The sequence below is a fragment of the Lolium rigidum genome, unplaced genomic scaffold (genome assembly GCF_022539505.1).
Source record: "Lolium rigidum isolate FL_2022 unplaced genomic scaffold, APGP_CSIRO_Lrig_0.1 contig_8472_1, whole genome shotgun sequence".
Taxonomy (NCBI): Eukaryota; Viridiplantae; Streptophyta; class Magnoliopsida; order Poales; family Poaceae; genus Lolium; species Lolium rigidum.
This window is the reverse complement of record NW_025901520.1, coordinates 484,691-500,695: the sequence shown is the minus strand read 5'-3', so window position 1 is coordinate 500,695 and position 16,005 is coordinate 484,691. Positions and strand designations below refer to the sequence as shown.

General features: G+C 42.6%; 1 protein-coding gene and 2 long non-coding RNA genes across 9 annotated transcripts; all 3 read right to left on the bottom strand.

The window, feature by feature from the left end:
* Positions 1 to 1,768: 1,768 nt before the first annotated feature.
* LOC124682318 (cell number regulator 10-like) lies at positions 1,769 to 2,514 on the bottom strand. The gene has a single exon (XM_047217031.1). The coding sequence runs from the start codon at positions 2,455 to 2,457 to the stop codon at positions 2,014 to 2,016; it is 444 nt and encodes a 147-aa protein (XP_047072987.1). The 5' UTR covers positions 2,458 to 2,514; the 3' UTR covers positions 1,769 to 2,013.
* Positions 2,515 to 10,047: 7,533 nt separating this feature from the next.
* LOC124682316 lies at positions 10,048 to 13,076 on the bottom strand. 5 transcript variants are annotated; one of them, XR_006996240.1, is made up of 7 exons: positions 12,414 to 13,076; positions 12,002 to 12,292; positions 11,799 to 11,914; positions 11,614 to 11,691; positions 11,285 to 11,402; positions 10,984 to 11,130; positions 10,048 to 10,536 (listed from the first exon to the last, which is right to left on the bottom strand). It is a non-coding gene; the product is annotated as an uncharacterized LOC124682316 (long non-coding RNA). The 5 variants fall into 5 exon arrangements; XR_006996243.1 differs by having other exon boundaries at positions 10,048 to 11,130; positions 12,002 to 12,056; positions 12,159 to 12,292; XR_006996239.1 differs by having other exon boundaries at positions 10,048 to 11,130.
* Positions 13,077 to 13,409: 333 nt separating this feature from the next.
* Positions 13,410 to 15,766, bottom strand: LOC124682315. Of its 3 annotated transcripts, XR_006996237.1 has the most exons (6): positions 15,594 to 15,766; positions 15,271 to 15,325; positions 15,023 to 15,110; positions 14,649 to 14,846; positions 14,213 to 14,536; positions 13,410 to 13,512 (listed from the first exon to the last, which is right to left on the bottom strand). It is a non-coding gene; the product is annotated as an uncharacterized LOC124682315 (long non-coding RNA). The 3 variants fall into 3 exon arrangements; XR_006996238.1 differs by having other exon boundaries at positions 13,424 to 14,533; XR_006996236.1 differs by having other exon boundaries at positions 13,424 to 14,536; positions 15,594 to 15,764.
* Between the last annotated feature and the right edge of the window lie 239 nt (positions 15,767 to 16,005).

The window sequence follows — 16,005 nt, the reverse complement described above, 5'->3', positions numbered from 1 at the left end:
GCAGGCTCTCGGCGTAATGCGGCGAGAACCTCTGTGTCAGCGTGCCGTTCTCGTTCAAAACCCCCGACATTGACGAGGAGGCACTCCCCGGAATGTACATGGTGCCGTTCACCATGAAGCTCCATGGGTTTCCACCGGCCCTGCCAGCGCAGGCAGCGCCGCCACGTGCACTGCATTGGTGACCGATGGTGCCTTCATGCCGGCGGCCATGCGCCTACCTTGCCTCGCGGCGGTCTCGACCTTGCCACGTGCACCGCAGTGGAGGCTGCTGAAGCTCTCCCACATTTCTCGCGACCACGGTTCTAGCTTCATCTTTGGCGGTGACGCCTTCAACCTTTTGTGGAAGGATGCCTTCAGACCATTCTTAGCAGCAGTCTTGCCAGATTGCCGGCCTCCTTGTCGATCGCCTTCTTCACCGTCGTATTGGGATCTTCAGGAACCATGGCTGAGCAGGATGTAAGTGGTGGCGGCAGCGAGGTTTGGGTGGGAAGGAGTAGCGATGGGACGGGATAAGGCTGACCTGCACTTGGCACGACGCATTCGCGTTTCGTTCAGTGTGTCGGTAACATCCCTTGTGTAGTGGAGATGGCCTCGAGACATCGAGGACCATATTAAACCGCGTCGACCGAAACAACTTTTGAAAAGCATGGCTGGGCGCGGTTAAGTATCCGACGCATCCAAAATTGCCTTTAAAGATATTTGGGAGGACGCGACAAAAAATGATCTTAAGACCAAGTTTTAAAAAACGCCGTGCATGCTCTAATTTTCCTCAACAGGAATTATTTTTTGAGGCAACGAGAAACTTATCCCCTTTTTAAAAGCCATCAGCGGGGTGTGACCATTGACCGACCCTTAAGGGCCAGTTTCATCCAAAATCAAGTTGGCATGCCGCTTAATTGAGAATATCTCCAAGTTAGCGTGTCGATCCGATCACCTGCAAGTGTTAGAACCGTGATTATTTAATGCCAGTGCTTATCACTCTACATCGTCATAGCATTGCTACCAGACTACAAGCTCGCGCCCGTTGACAAATTCTTGTTGTCTCCGCCGCATCCGGAGCAAGTGGTGCATGATACCTAGGGTTGCAAATGGCATCTTGCATAATTCCGTAAAAAAAAATTACTTCCTTGGTTCTAAATGGAGTTATATAAATCTATCTATAGCCAAAATGTGTATATATTAGCGTATTTAGGTAAAGTTAAATATTATATTTTAGATGGAGGAACTATATAGTTTAAATAGACTGATTTGTTGAAAAAACTTATAACTAACTTAACCGATTTTGACTACGAAGCGAGGCCGTGCCACTTTGCATCCCTTATAATAGCTGCTGCATGTAGCCTATAGACAAGAAAAAAATCACTACATTTATCATGAAAGACTGTCACTACAAAAAAATGCCAGCTTTGTCACGTGTGCCAAAGATTTTGACGAGTTTTTACACATGACAGAGCCCACTCGGCGCCGTTTTCCACAGAAAACAACTATTGTAGTGTGTTTTCATCTCAAATACGGCAAAGAACAATTTTCTCACTTTCGTTTTGTAGTTGTCTGTTTTTTCTGTTGTCACCGGCCGTGTTCAAATCTTTGCAGTGTGTTTTTGTCAGTGTTTACCAAGTTCGTTGGCTTTGCCGTGTGTCTTCTTAGCACCACTCGACAAAGCAAATGTTTACCAAGTTCCGGATCACTGGCAATGATTTCTCCGGTATTGTGTGAGCTCGCCTTGCAAGATTATCGACAACCCGGTTATGAGCTAGAGGGCAGATTATAAGATTTGCTTGGGCAGAACCTCATTTTTCGGCGGCAAGCCAAACAAATACTATTATACAAGGAACAAAATGCATACGAACATTACAAACTCAATCCCAGTCGTGACGTACGCGCGTACCTATATGTCGCCAGTATTCGTACAATACACACTATAAACTTTATATACAAGTCACTATTATTACTAGCTATGTTGTAATTTACCAAGCACGAAAGAACACTTGTTCTCGACCTTTGCGAATTTGATCAGCGGCCCATCATCTGCACGGCGGGCGCGTTGCCGTTGCCGCGCTCGGCGTTGAGCTGCCATCCGATGTCGGGGTCGTAGCCGCGGGCCTTTAGCTCCTTGTACTGCTGCACGAGCGAGCATGGCTCGCAGCAGAAGTGGACGCAGCAGTCGCCGCAGGGGCCGTCCGGGAGCGCGTACTGGGCGCGCATCTTGGCGCGGTAGGTGCAGGAGTAGATGCACTGGCACCCGGTGAGCGTCGCCAGCAGCGCGTACAGCGCTCCGGCAGTCCCGCACGACGTCGCGCCGCGGTCCACGATCTCCGCCACCTTGCCGAAGGTGATGCACGGGCACCAGCACGTCAGGCAGCAGAGGCCGCAGTCGTCGAAGCAGTCGAAGAGGCCCGAGGACCAGGTGCCGGCGGCGGGGGCGCTGCCGACGGGGATGCCGGTGGCGGGCTTCATGTCGAAAACGGCCGGTGAACTAGGAAGATGTGAGGTTTTATGTGAGGATGTCGCTGTTGTGTTCTGTCCTGCGATCGATGGATGAGTTGGATATCTGCTGGAGTGGGATTATATAGTTTGAGCGCGCGGGGGCCGGCGGAGATGGCCGGGTATGAGCGCGTGTCATGCCAAGTCAAGCAGCGTTTCTTGACCGCGAACGAAACGCGGATAGGTGCGTGCGCCATTGAAGGTGACGAGGTGCCAGGAAACTCACGCCCGGTACCTTTTTTTTTAACTTATCGATTCTCTAACGCGTGATATAAATATAACTCCAATCATACTACGACTAACTAATCAGCTTTACTTGGTCTAACTATTTGTACCTACAATTTTTATAGTTGATTTTTCTACTGTTCCACGTTTGTAAGAACTAAGAAGGGAATTGCTAGTTCTAGCTGACAACTAAGCTGGGGCTCAGGCCTGTTTAGTGTCGCAGATAGGCTCCTAAGAGCATCTCCAGGAGCTCATCTATATGGACATGTATAGCAAATATAGAGGACAGACCCCCAAAAAACGTCTCCAGCAGCACATCTATATGGACATGGGTCGATACATGACCATCCATCTCTCGGGTGCGTCCTCCACTTCGGGTGACCAAGCCGGGATCATCGCTGCTTCGCCCGCGCGATTCCGCTCGCCTCCCACGCGATTCGGCCCAGCTCCCGCGCGAATAGGAAGCTGCAGCGACGAGGAGGAGGACGCCGGCGCCTGTCCGCGACTCGCCGAAGGTATGCGCCCTGTACTTTTTCTTTTGCATCGCGGATGGGGACGGCGGCGGCGCGGGATGAAGGGCCCGGGGCGGCGCAGGCGAGTTGGGGACGGCGGCGGCGCTGGATGAAGGGCCCAGGGCGTAGCAGGCGAATCGGGGACGGCGGCGGCGGCCGAGATGGGAGCAGACGGCGGCGGCGGCCGAGATGGGAGCAGGGGGTGGCGGCGGCCGAGATGGGAGCAGGCGAACCGGACGGCGGCGGCGGCCGAGATGAGAGCAGGGGGTGGCGGCGGGCATGGGAGCCGGCGCCATGGTGGTTGGGAGCAAGGGAATAGCGGGCGGTGGAGGGCAGGGTCGAATTTCTTCTTTGCTATACTGTCTCTGTCTTGGTACTGCATCGCATGGAACTAGATTTTTGTGCTTCGCTCTGTCTTGGTTCTCGCAGTACCGCATCTATATGGAAATTTCTGTACTGCTTTGCTACTGCAGTGAATACATTGTTGTGAATTGATTTTGTGTAGACACTAAATTGTGATGTTTATTGTAGATGGACACTTCAGAGATGAACAGCTCACCGGCACCTTCTTCTGGATCTTTTTTGGACCTGTTGAATACTGGTTCCGGTGACATGAATTGGGGTGACACACAGAATTTTAGCCCAATTGGAGAACAAGTGACAACGCCAATTGAAAATATTGTTGCATCTGGTAAACCCAAACCGAGTAGAAAGGGTGTCCCGAAGGGGAAAAATTGGTCAAGTTTTGAGAACAAGGTGTTGATAGAATCATGGGCAACTTTAGACGAGAAGGTATGCTTTGGAACATTTGTTAACTATCTTCCCATTCCTGTGTAATATTCTATATGTGTTTTGCTACATATTTTAACTACACATTTCTTGCTGCAGAAAGAGGAGGCACACCTTATGTTTATTCAAAATGATCCAAATAAAAAGCCTTTTACATTCATGCACTGTTATTTAGAGTTTGTGAAGTATCCAAAGTGGGAGTTAAGAGAACTTGAAGTTTCTCAAAAAAAACAAAAGAAGAAGTCTGATGCAAGTCCAGGTGTCTCTGCTGCTGCTATTATTGATGATGACTTAAGTGTATCTTCCAAAATGCTTGAACGAGAGGAGGCACCTTCCGGTACCAAGCACGAGAAAGAAGCTCGCAAAGGTAAAAATCCCATGTCCGATGGTAGTTCTTGCAAGTTATCATTACAATCTGTGTGGGCACAAAAGCAAGAGAAGGATGAGATGAAAGAGGCTTCCAAATCTGCTCGCTATGCACAAGTAATTGAATTGCAAAAGGAGAAGGTTCCATAAGATAACATTCGCATTGCCGCGGTCATCTTTTGCAGAGGATGCAACCCTAGAGCTCCAGCAGAATTTCTTGTTTGCGTAAAATAACCCTCATAGTCATGCTCAAGTATACCATTAACTATGCGGTTAAATAAATCACGGGACATCCTAAACCTGTGCATAAAAAAGGTAAATGAGACACGGTACTGAAAATATACAAACACAGAGTAGTGTTCTAATGACAAACCTTCGCCGAAATAAGTGCTTGGGGTAGCGAGGATTTGTTTTGAAGTAATCATCCCAGAGAAGAACAAATCCGGCATCTCTTCCTCTGTCAATTATCTGACGTCCAATCTTGGAACCGCCACGGCGTCGGGCATTTCCCTGCTCTTCCTCCTCGGCGATTGCTGCCATAATAAGTTCATCGTCGCCTGATGAAGACGACGATGAATTCATCATCATATCCCAAGAGGTGCTCATTGTATCGTGAGAGAGTGGATAGAGAGCAAAGAAGCTACAACCAGGAATGTAGTGAGAGGTGGGAGATGGTGGTATATATAGATACGAAAATATAGCTGTTGGGAATATAGCCGTTGAAAATATAGCCGTTGGGAATCTAACTGTTCAAAAAATATCTGTTCAAAAAATAGAGCCGTTGGAAAAAATCTGTTAAATAGTAGTTATAGGATAGTATTAAAATATAGGAGAGAGAATATAGATGTCCTGGTTATAGATGATCTGCTGGAAAACTGGGGACATCTAAAAAGGAATCTTTATGGATGATCATCTATATGGAGATATAGAGGACCAAATTTGGATGAGCTCCTGGAGATGCTCTAACTTGTTGGGCTTGATGAATTCGCAAAAAAAAAAGCTTGTTGGGCTTGATTTTGGGCCTTGGGTTTGTTTAACAAGTCGTTTTCCCTCTCGTTTTCTCCTTTGGTTGATTTTTTTATGATAAGCTTTTAGCTAGTTGGATTCGGTATTTTTCACGCGTTTTGTTTCTTATCAGGGTTTTCTCTCTCGTTGTTTTCCTTCTCATTTTTTAATCATTTTTGTTGTCATTTGACTGAAGCCAGTTTGTTGGGTTGTTGAACAAGTTTTCTTTTTGTTATGGCAAAAATTTGCCAATATGTTTTTTATGTGGAACAAGTCTTCTATAATAGTGATGATATGATGTAACATAGAAGTTTTTAATTTTTTTATGACGAGGTTCTGATTCTCATTGCACTCTTATTCTCTTTTTATCCGTGGAAGCACTCTTATTCTCTATATTGAGTAGGTTCGGGATGGTGATTTAGAGTTCATGTCACTCAAGGCACATCTTTTTTGCATCCAAGTACAGTGATGACCTTTATTTAATGAAAACCTAAAAAATTAATATTGAGAACAAGTAAGCCTAATTTTCTCCATCCCCTAGTTGGGAATTCTCCGTAAACAACCCTTTTTTTGTATCAGTGGTTCAAATTAAATGACTTTAACCTCAAGTCACATTTGATGTTTTTTCTAGATATAAGTTAGGTAGCAACTGAGGTTTTTTTTAGCTGGAAGTCGATTTGCAACTGAGGTTTTCCTAGGTACATGTCGGGTTGCAACTGAAATTTTTCTCAGGTACATGTCGAGTTGCAACTGAAATTTTTGCATAGTTGCAAGTGAGACCTTTTCCCCTAGTTCCAAGTCGAGTGGTGAACTAATTTTTTCTAGTTGCAAGTGTACTTGCAAATGAGTTTCTCAACAGTTACAAGTCGGGTGAAACTGAGTTTCTTCGGTTCCAAGACATGTTGCAACTAAACTTTTATCTTGTAGCAAGTTGGGTTACAACTAGTTTTTCCAAGCTATAAGTCTAGTTGCAACTCAGATTTTTGGCCAGTTCCAAGTCGAGTGGGAATTGGTATTTTTCTAGTTCAGCAAGTTTACATGCAATTGAGTTTTCTCGCCTGTTGCAAATCGGGTTACAACTGATTTTTTCAGTTGCAAGTCAGGTAGCAACTCATATTTTTTTTTCAGTTACAAGTTGAGTTGCATATGAGATCTTAGCCCAAATATAAGTCAATTTGCAACTAAATATTAGTTTCCTACTTGCAAGTTAAATTGCAATACAGAATTTTCCATTTTATGAGCACTAACTAGCTAACTTTTCAGAAGAAAAGAAAGTAATGTCATTATTATTATTTGTTTTCCAGCGCAAGTGCTAGGTCCATCGGCTAATTAAGCTTGTAGGAGTGGGATCAATTAAATCGTTGGCTGCAGCACCATGATAGGCTTGATTACAAGATACTAGATTTAAATGTGCGCCTTGGCGCACGATCCCGTGAAATTCATATTCATCTTTATTTTGTATGACGATGATAAAAATAGCTGCTAATATGATTTCACATTTCGTAGATTTTGAAACGCACCTTTGTACACATTCTCCGGTTTCGTATTGAAATTTCAAATAAGTAAAACTGATTAGACCCCGAGCTTAACAATATTAGATCTTAGGCGTAATAATATGATGTAATGAGACCACTACAGGATTAGACAACAGCTTATGCATACCCGTCGGTACGTTCCAAAATGATAAACACCTATTTAATCGTTAGTTGTTCATTGGATCGTTGCAAGGTTGTGCACATCTTGATATCTTTTACTTTGAGTTTGGACCGAGGAAGCGAGCTCTCGCCGGAAAAGGGCTTTTGAGCAGCTGGCTCTGGTTTTTCGGCGGCGACGCATGGAGGATGCCGGTGATGAGTGGCAGAGACACCTCTGTACTGGATTGCGTTGATCTGGATTCTTGTAGGATGTTTTCTGTAAAGTGTAGACCCCTTTTTCCAAATATTAGGTTCCTAGATCGAGTATTTGCAAGGGGTTGTAATCCTGCCACTTTTAATGGCTATTTTATGGGGTCTTCCAGACGGACCAGACCCCTCTTTGTGTGCAAAAACAAATATTCGAGTTTCTGTTGTACCTGTTTGCTTTTGTGTGTCTGCTTACTCGCCACGCGTCTTGTTTATCTGGGAGGTGAGTCTTGTCGGAGTGTGTCCAAGAGCTCCGACATAGGGAGAGACAGGTCCAGTGACCGGCGGGGCGAGCGGGCTGCGGGCGGGGTGGCAAGGATGGGTGGAGGGAGCGGGCTGCAGGTCAGCCGAAGGGGTCTAGTGCCGGCGTCATCCTGGGAGATTTTCCTCCGGCACTGATTTCCTATTTTCAGCTGATGTTGTGTCGAGTGTATCTCGTGCTCCTGTTTATTGTGCTTCCTGATTATGCGGTGGTGGGGAGATTTTGGACTTTCTCTATGTTATGCATGGTGTGTTCGGGTTGGGGAGTTTTGATCCGTGATTTTCATTGAGAGAGACGAACAAGGGTAGGTGTGCTGCGTGTGAGGAGCGCAGAGCGGGGGATTGAGGAAACCGGGGAGTTTGGATCCTTAACTTCAGTCACCCATTCTTCCTCAGCCTGTAATTAGTTTTCGTGGTTCGTTAGCTTTTTAGTTACATTATCTCTTTCTCAGTTTCCATCTGAGTCTTTCTTTCTTCAGATTCTTAGGTTGTTTAGTTCAGTGATCCATTATCTTCAGTTTTTCATATCAGCCTTGATCCATTCTCAATCTTGTTCACTTTTCTTCAGAGTCAGTTGTTGATTCCTGACATTTTCCAGGTCAAAAAAAATTCCTGACATTTTCTTGGACTGGTCTTCCGCGTGGTTTCTTTAGTCTGTGCTTTTAGTGGGAGAGAGAAGTTGGAGAAGAAAGAGGAACAAAGCGTTGGAGCAGCAGAGCAGCGATCGCTCTGCAGCCGGGGTGAGCTCTCTATCTCATTTGAAATAATATTTCTTCTCCAATTCGTTTTGCTTATTTCTTCATTTTAATTTGCTCAGTTCTTCACTAAAATTTTCTTAGTTACTAATCTCAACTTTGTTTTAGTGGGAGAAGAAAGGGAAACCAAGCAAAAGAGTAGCAGACCGGAAATTTGCCTTCATCGACAAGTGAGCTTTTTTATGTCTCATTAAATATAATTTGTGGATTTTCTCATTTTTTAGCTGAATTTCTTAAGTTTATCAATCTCAGCCTTTCATTCATATTATTTTTCTCTATTACGCTCAAAATATGCGTCATTTGTTTTAGATTCATTCTTTAGTTTTGATTTTGTCACTCTTCAACAATTATCTTTTCGTTGTTTTTAGATTTTGTTTGTATAGATTGGGAAAGAGATAAGCGGGTATGTATCATGCAACTGTGAAGAGGGAAGATATGGAGCGAGTAATAGGCCGGGGATTTTCTAATCGGCTTTCATGTAGGGTATCCAGATTTTCTTTGTAGCATCAATTGTGGTTTGCGGACATGCATGTTGCAAACTTTCAGTGTGCATATGTTCTAACTATGTGTGAACACCTCCGAGGGTTGTGTCGTGTTTGTTGATAGCTGAACTACCAAAGCTAGTTTTATTACTGAGGATGATGGTGTCATCGCACGCATAGGCTTAGCTGAGATGAGACCTAACCAGGCTGGTTCATCATTGATGGTATGCGAGTCGTCTCAAATAATGGGATAATTTGCTTCCATGGGCAGGACCTTTTGTGTGGCCATTTCACCACTTTTAGCTTTCTTTACTTCACCTTACGTTGCATTTTTGCTCATTCTTGATATACATGCAGGTACTATTCAGTGGTTAGTCATGTTTCTGTTGAAATGCAATAACATATGCTGATTGGTTCTTGGAGAAGGAAGTGTTGCAGCTGTTGTCAAGGTACTATTTAGTGGTTAGTGATGCTCAAGTGGTTGATGCACCAAACTAAGTTTGGTTGAAAGTGGGGCAACCTATCACTCGCTGCTTTTATGTAGCATACATCTACTGGGAAACCCAAAATGTATTTATCTTAATGTGTTTATCTGAACCAGATTGTATCTGACTTGTTTCACATGAATCTGGGTCTCTAGATGAGCTATTAATCACTGGCATACCCTTCCATCAGTCTCAATTCCATCAGACTCAACTTTTAGTCTAACTTCTACCCGGCACTAAGTCTGTGCTGTTGGGCTATTTCTAAGATATATTTTGGTATCTTTTTTTTAGCCAAAATAGTGTCTATTCCCGAAATAAAAAAATGGGATGGTTAATGGTCACTCCTTTTAGCTATGTCTTGAAAGGATTTAACTGCAGCACCGATTGATTTTGTCGAGTTAGTTGAGACGATCTGGATGGAACGAAAAATATTGCGTCCTAAATAGCACCCTCTGTGGTCAAATTGGTCGTGCGGAAAGAGAAGGGCCTTAGCGCCCGACACCTCTTCTCGCATCAAGCAAAGCCAAATTCCTTGGGTCTGACGGGAATCAGGGATAACGACTGGGACTTTAGCCTTGGCACCCATTCTAAGCGCTTGCGTTGTAAATGCCCCTAGGAATTCAGTCTTCCATTTAACTATACATGTTATACAATGACCGAAAACGATAGTCCTTGTAAATATAGAGAAGAATGCAGTTATTTAGATGTTTAACTCAAACTTGGGATATGCACATTTGATTATCAGCACTAAGTCTGCATGTAAAAAGAAACATATATGTAAGTACATTCAAGTCTGCATCATAGGGTGATAGTACGCACCAGTTAACTGTACTGATATGCACTTATAAGAATGAGCAAGTCAGGCTAGATCTATATATTCATGTTTCGATACAAAGCACATAGTGTAGCATTAAACTCAACAGTATATGAAAACACTATTATCCCTGCATAGTAGCCATGATAGCAAACCAAGAAAGGACCTTAGAATTACAGAGCGATTGTCGATATTACAGTACTCCAGCAGTGATCCATAGTAACTAAGTGTTTTTCCTTGGAGCTCACATAGATACTTGTGGCAGTGGTAGATAAGTGGCTATTATTTTCTATTGCAGGTGCACTGCTTGTTCTGGACAAAATGCATACTTCTAGGCTGATTCTTTGGTTTCCTGGTATATACATGCTTCTCGACGGGTTGATCTCTGGTATGTCCAAGCTTCAATATCACCTTGTTCGGAATACGTAGCTGAAGCTTTGTAGTTATGAATTTCCAACTAAGTTAACAATGCATCATATCAGGAAAAGTAAATTTCTATTAGCTAGCATACCATGAAAGATGAAACCTATTTGAATGAGCATAAGCTACAAATATTCAGATTGCAGTACATGGAAATTATATACATTTAACTTTGCTTCGCAGACTCAAAACACATATTAGTGAGATGATGTAATTTATTTCTTCAAAACACGACATTTTTACTATTACTTTCGATGATTTGGAACTAAAGTCAATAAGTCAGATTTCTGCACTGTCTACTTATCCATACAAACTACTTTGGGACGAATAGAAGTTCTCTATTTTTTCAGCAACATTTCTCTCGCATGTATCAAATAAGTATAAAAGATTTTCATACGAATGATCCATATAGCCTAATATAGATACATGATGCTTAGTATCCATTGAAACGAAACCACTTCTTGTAATTATTAGAGAAACTTACTGGCTACCACAAATAATATGACCTTGTTCCACACAGTCCATAATCTAGAATACCGGGAAGAGAGCTACACATGCTACCCTCGCCATTTTGGCAAGAACACCATAATGTGTGAAGTTAGGCCTATGTGGCAGCACTGTAATCCAAAATCTGCATGTACAATAGTTGGTAGAACAAAGGAAATTAATGCGAGTAGAACAAATATCTTTGTACCATCGAAAAATCTGGAGGTGTTTATTAGCAATACCACATGAAGTAAATTTAGTAGAAGAAACTGGAAGGAGGTACACATTAAGAATCTAACCAGTGAATGAAGATATGCTATGTCCTTTAGATGAAGTGTTGATCTCAAGTCGGAACACTCTCGCAGCCAAACGACTCTTGGAGTCTGGAATCACATAATATCGACATGCTAGATCATCCTATGCAAATGAAATAAAACACCAATGAACTTAATGCATGTCAATTAGGATGGGAAGAAACTCCAAGTCAGCAATAATTAATATTCTCAATAATAACATGATTAATAGGAAAAAAAACATGAAAATAAGGTAGGCACATTTTCTGATACTACTTCAGAGAGAACTATATAAACAAAAAAAACACTGTAGAATTTCGCTTGTATTCCTATACCAGTCTCTTAATCAATGTAGCTGAGCGCATTGTGTGCGCGCCTTAGCTTTGAGATGGAAGTTGTTCCAAACCACGATCCTGACAAAAATGGCATGCATAGCAGAATTACCACAAATGGTTTATTTGTATAAGAGTATGCACATGTGTATAGTAACTATTTTGGATAGTAGGCAATATAAATATACTTTCGAGAGTTTTCTTTTGAAAGTCCAACCCGAATGTCCTAGCAGCTTCTGCGACCTTTTGTGATGATTCCGTCTAGAGAGCATGGTGAGCTCAACCATGTCTCTCTTTTATGCTCCTACCATAAAACATGTAGATCTAAGCACATTGCATTGAGGTGTACTATCTACAAAAATCCAGGAAAGAATTGGGGAACCATTCTCACATGTTTTATGTCGAACAAAGTGCATTCACTGAGGTTGGCTGATGTCTAGCTTTTTCTTTCACATGATGCACACATATAGGTAAGCAACATATCCACGAATGTTTCTCCGCCAATCAAAGAGATAGGGTAAAGAAAAACCGAATGCTTGGAGACGAACCTCAGTAGACGTTATGGACTATATAGAAACAATAGAGAATCTGAAACCGCGTGCTACCCGTGTCCTCAGATGATAGCTCCATGAGCTAGGCATTTTACTGAATCTGGCATCAACATAAATATTGATAGCATCTGCTGCAAGAATCAGTTGCTCAATTAGTACTATGGTGGCCACTACATAATTTGTTATGGCCAGGTTGCAGAAGTAGAAAGTCTTTAAACAAACTGATGAATAAAGTAAACAAAAAAATAATACTTGGGGCTGCTCATGGAGGGAAGCCAGGACAACAGGGGCACCACGCTCCACCGCACTGAGGACGACTACTCCACAACACCATAAAACACCGTAAGAAAAAAGTGGGCTTGAGTTGCTTATAAATATTTTATGAAACACTACTCCACAACACCATAAAACACCGTAAGAAAAAAGTGGGCTTGAGTTGCTTATAAAGACAGAGTATGCAGTAAACAGGAAGGATGGAAGTAACAACTGAAGTAGAGGTGAGTTTATTATTTCTATCAGGATGATTACGTACCTGCTCAACACTTTCTGTCCAACTCAGGTCATATTCTTTATTGAACTTCAACTTAACTACCAAAACCATAAATAGCAAGATTTTCTTATCAAAACCAAGGTTTCAGTGAAAATGTTAAGCGAAGAATTGAAACATGCTCCCGCAAAGAAGCTAGTCCTTTTTGTTCTGATTACATTTACATGATACCACTTGATAGTAAACACATTCTAAAAAGGAATTACAAATGATGATCCATTAGTCGGAAACTTTAATTATAACCTTATCAGCTTCAACAAAAGTCTCACGGATCTAAATTCAATAGATAAAAAATAACTTTCCATAACTTAGCAAACCTGCAGAACATACCATGAAGGTATCAGCAGAAGACCTTGGTATACACCAATCAATTCAACAACAACAACAACAACAACCAAGCCTTTCAGTCCCAAACAAGTTGGGGTAGGCTAGAGCTGAAACCCATACGATCTCGAAACCAAGTCATGGTTCCGGAACGTGGATAGCTAACTTCCACGCACCCCTATCCATGGCTAAATCTTTGTCGATATTCCAAACCTTCAGGTCTCTCTTAACGGACTCCTCCCATGTCAAGTTTGGTCTACCACGACCCCTCTTAACATTCTCATCACGCTTTATCTGTCCGCTATGCACTGGCGCTTCCGGAGGCCTCCGTTGGATATGTCCAAACCATCTGAGACGATGTTGGACCAGCTTCTCTTCAATTCCAGTAAAAAAATTGGTAGAAACAATCAAGCGCCGTTCAAATATGGACTGACAAATTCATTTATTAACCAATCTTCCCTTACTAAGAATTTCTACAAGCTGCAAAAACAAACCCCATTTTGTCATTTCCAAAGGAAATAAAGAAATTGACAATGATACAAAGAGCAAAGCTATCTTGAGATTCACTTCACACTTTTTGCCAATGGAAGTACTCAGACCCTTCCATTATCAGTAAAACTACTGCATCTAACATTTCACAAAATTAAACATTAAGAGGAATGATTCTTGGTGTTGGGCCACATGTTTCGAAAGCCATGAAGTCATGAAACCAGAGAAAGGATTCCAGTAAAATCAGATTTTGCATTATTTTGCTTATAATACATGAATTATCTTAGTGTACAGGAAGATGTGTCACATAATTTAAAAGGCATAATTCTAATTTGAGTAAACTAACATAGGCTCTGGTAAACAATACAAAACACATGCCGGACACTAAAATTGTAGTCATCCTGTTTTACTCTTCCAGGAAAATTCTGACTGAATAGGTACCACATTATCAGCGAGGAAACTAACACCGACAGTATTGATATGAGGTTATTATAATGATAGAATCAGGAGGCTTACAAACCACAAAAAATTAAAGTAACAAAAATCACTACACATCATTAAAAAAACCATTGCAAGCATCAGTACACAGTATGTACCACTAATTGAGCATGTCACATCTGCTCGATACAAAATAGGTGAGTCAAACGCATGTAATAGCATGTACACAAGCAGATCAAAGGAAGATAGCTACCATCAGATCGAGACAGATGACGTGCACCAGAAATAAACAATCGAGAATCTTCATGCAAGGAAGCATCTGTCATACAGAGACAACCATCCAACCCACATAGAATATAACAGTTGCAGTTGCAACGGCAACTACTCAATGTTTGTTTGGACTCCAAATATACTCCATCCAGTATATGTCATTCAAAGAAAATTAAGGAAAACAGATATATAAGACTGATATGTAATAACCACTATTACACGGCAAAGGACTTGGTACTCGAGGTTGATGGTTCTTCTGGGCTCATATTTGATGCCACTGTCTCTCCAGTGCCCTGATGACCGGCTTCTGAGACAAAGTCAGCAGGTTTAGCTCATCAAGGTAGAGAGTACAAAAATCAAGGAGAAATCACACGCATTCTACAAAAAAAATCTGCTTCAGTTAAGATATAAAAACTAACCAAATGGAAGAGCTCAGATGACCTTGGAGCCATCTTCGAAGATAGCTTGTCCCGAAATAGAAAACTAATCTTTGCCCTATATGCCCCTGCCCCTGCCCCACTCTGATCCGCACAACATACACTCTGATCAGCACAACATACACTGCACTTATATGGTACTTCTGAAGGGACCAAGAGGACTGTACATGGGCTTGAAGTCTGAGAAATATTATCCGATGTGTATCAAACAATCACTCACAAAAAAAATATAGGAATTTACTCAGACATTTCATCAATGATAGCTTGCAATGCAATGAAACTCAGGACTATGCAAGCAAATCACATATACAAAAAAATAAGCAAACATGAGACATTTGACATTGAACTATAATTACCTTTCAGATGAGATAGATGAACTCCAGCTCAAGAGATTTGAGGATATCCATCAGATGTTAATTATGTCACATCCAGGATGTGCATTTCCTGTAAGATAACTTATCATGTTTTTTTCTAGAACATGATGAATCAGGAGTAGATGACAACAAACACATGATAGATATCGTTGCAAGAGTAAATTTTTTGAACGAAAAGAAAGAACCCAACATGCACTATGGCTCGGGTTCTAAATATTTACAATCATTACCTGCTCGAACAGTCAGATTTGGGCCAAGTATTCTACAGAACTGTTCTTGTAGCCCCTGAATACATTTGAAAAAAACAGAGGGTTAAATCAGATGCACAACCAATAAACAATCAATCTACCCCTGAATACATCTAAAAAAACAGAAGGTAAAATCAGATGCACAACCAATAAACAATCAATCTACTCTACAAATGAACACCATTGCCATGGCGACAAGTCTTCTTCCCCATTGGAATCTCACGTCCTCATGTTCCAAGAATATGAGGAAACCGCTGAGAACCTAGGTTGATGCGTAGCAGAAAAAGAAAAGGAGAGACATAAACCTGGGATCCTCCAATCGAATGGTCATGCTGCTGGTCATGGATCCTGGTTCCTCCGGCGTGTGGCAGCCGACAGAGGACTGGGGGCAGAGAGGAGGGGGAGAGAGCCAGCGGGGGAGGACGATGCAGAACGAGAGGTGGTGCGAGAGCACGCGGTGGCGGAGGTAGGAGAGGGATGCGCTGCTTCTGCCGGCTACCAGCTGCTCCTCCCGCACGACGGGCAGCGGCGGCGCGGCTGCACTGCTCCGCCGACCTGCGCTGCTCTTCCGGCCACTATCTGTTCCTCCCGAGGCGCCCCAACGCCCCCCTTCTCCGCATCCCGGCATGGTCGCCGAGGAGGGAGGAGCAGGAGAGACGTGGTGGGATTGGGAGAGGAGGCGAAGCGTGAGGGCATTGGGCAGCGGCGGCTAGGGCT

Excerpts from the sequence above, each read along its gene's own strand:
- LOC124682318 (XM_047217031.1), bottom strand. The coding sequence starts at position 2,457 with ATGAAGCCCGCCACCGGCATCCCCGTCGGCAGCGCCCCCGCCGCCGGC.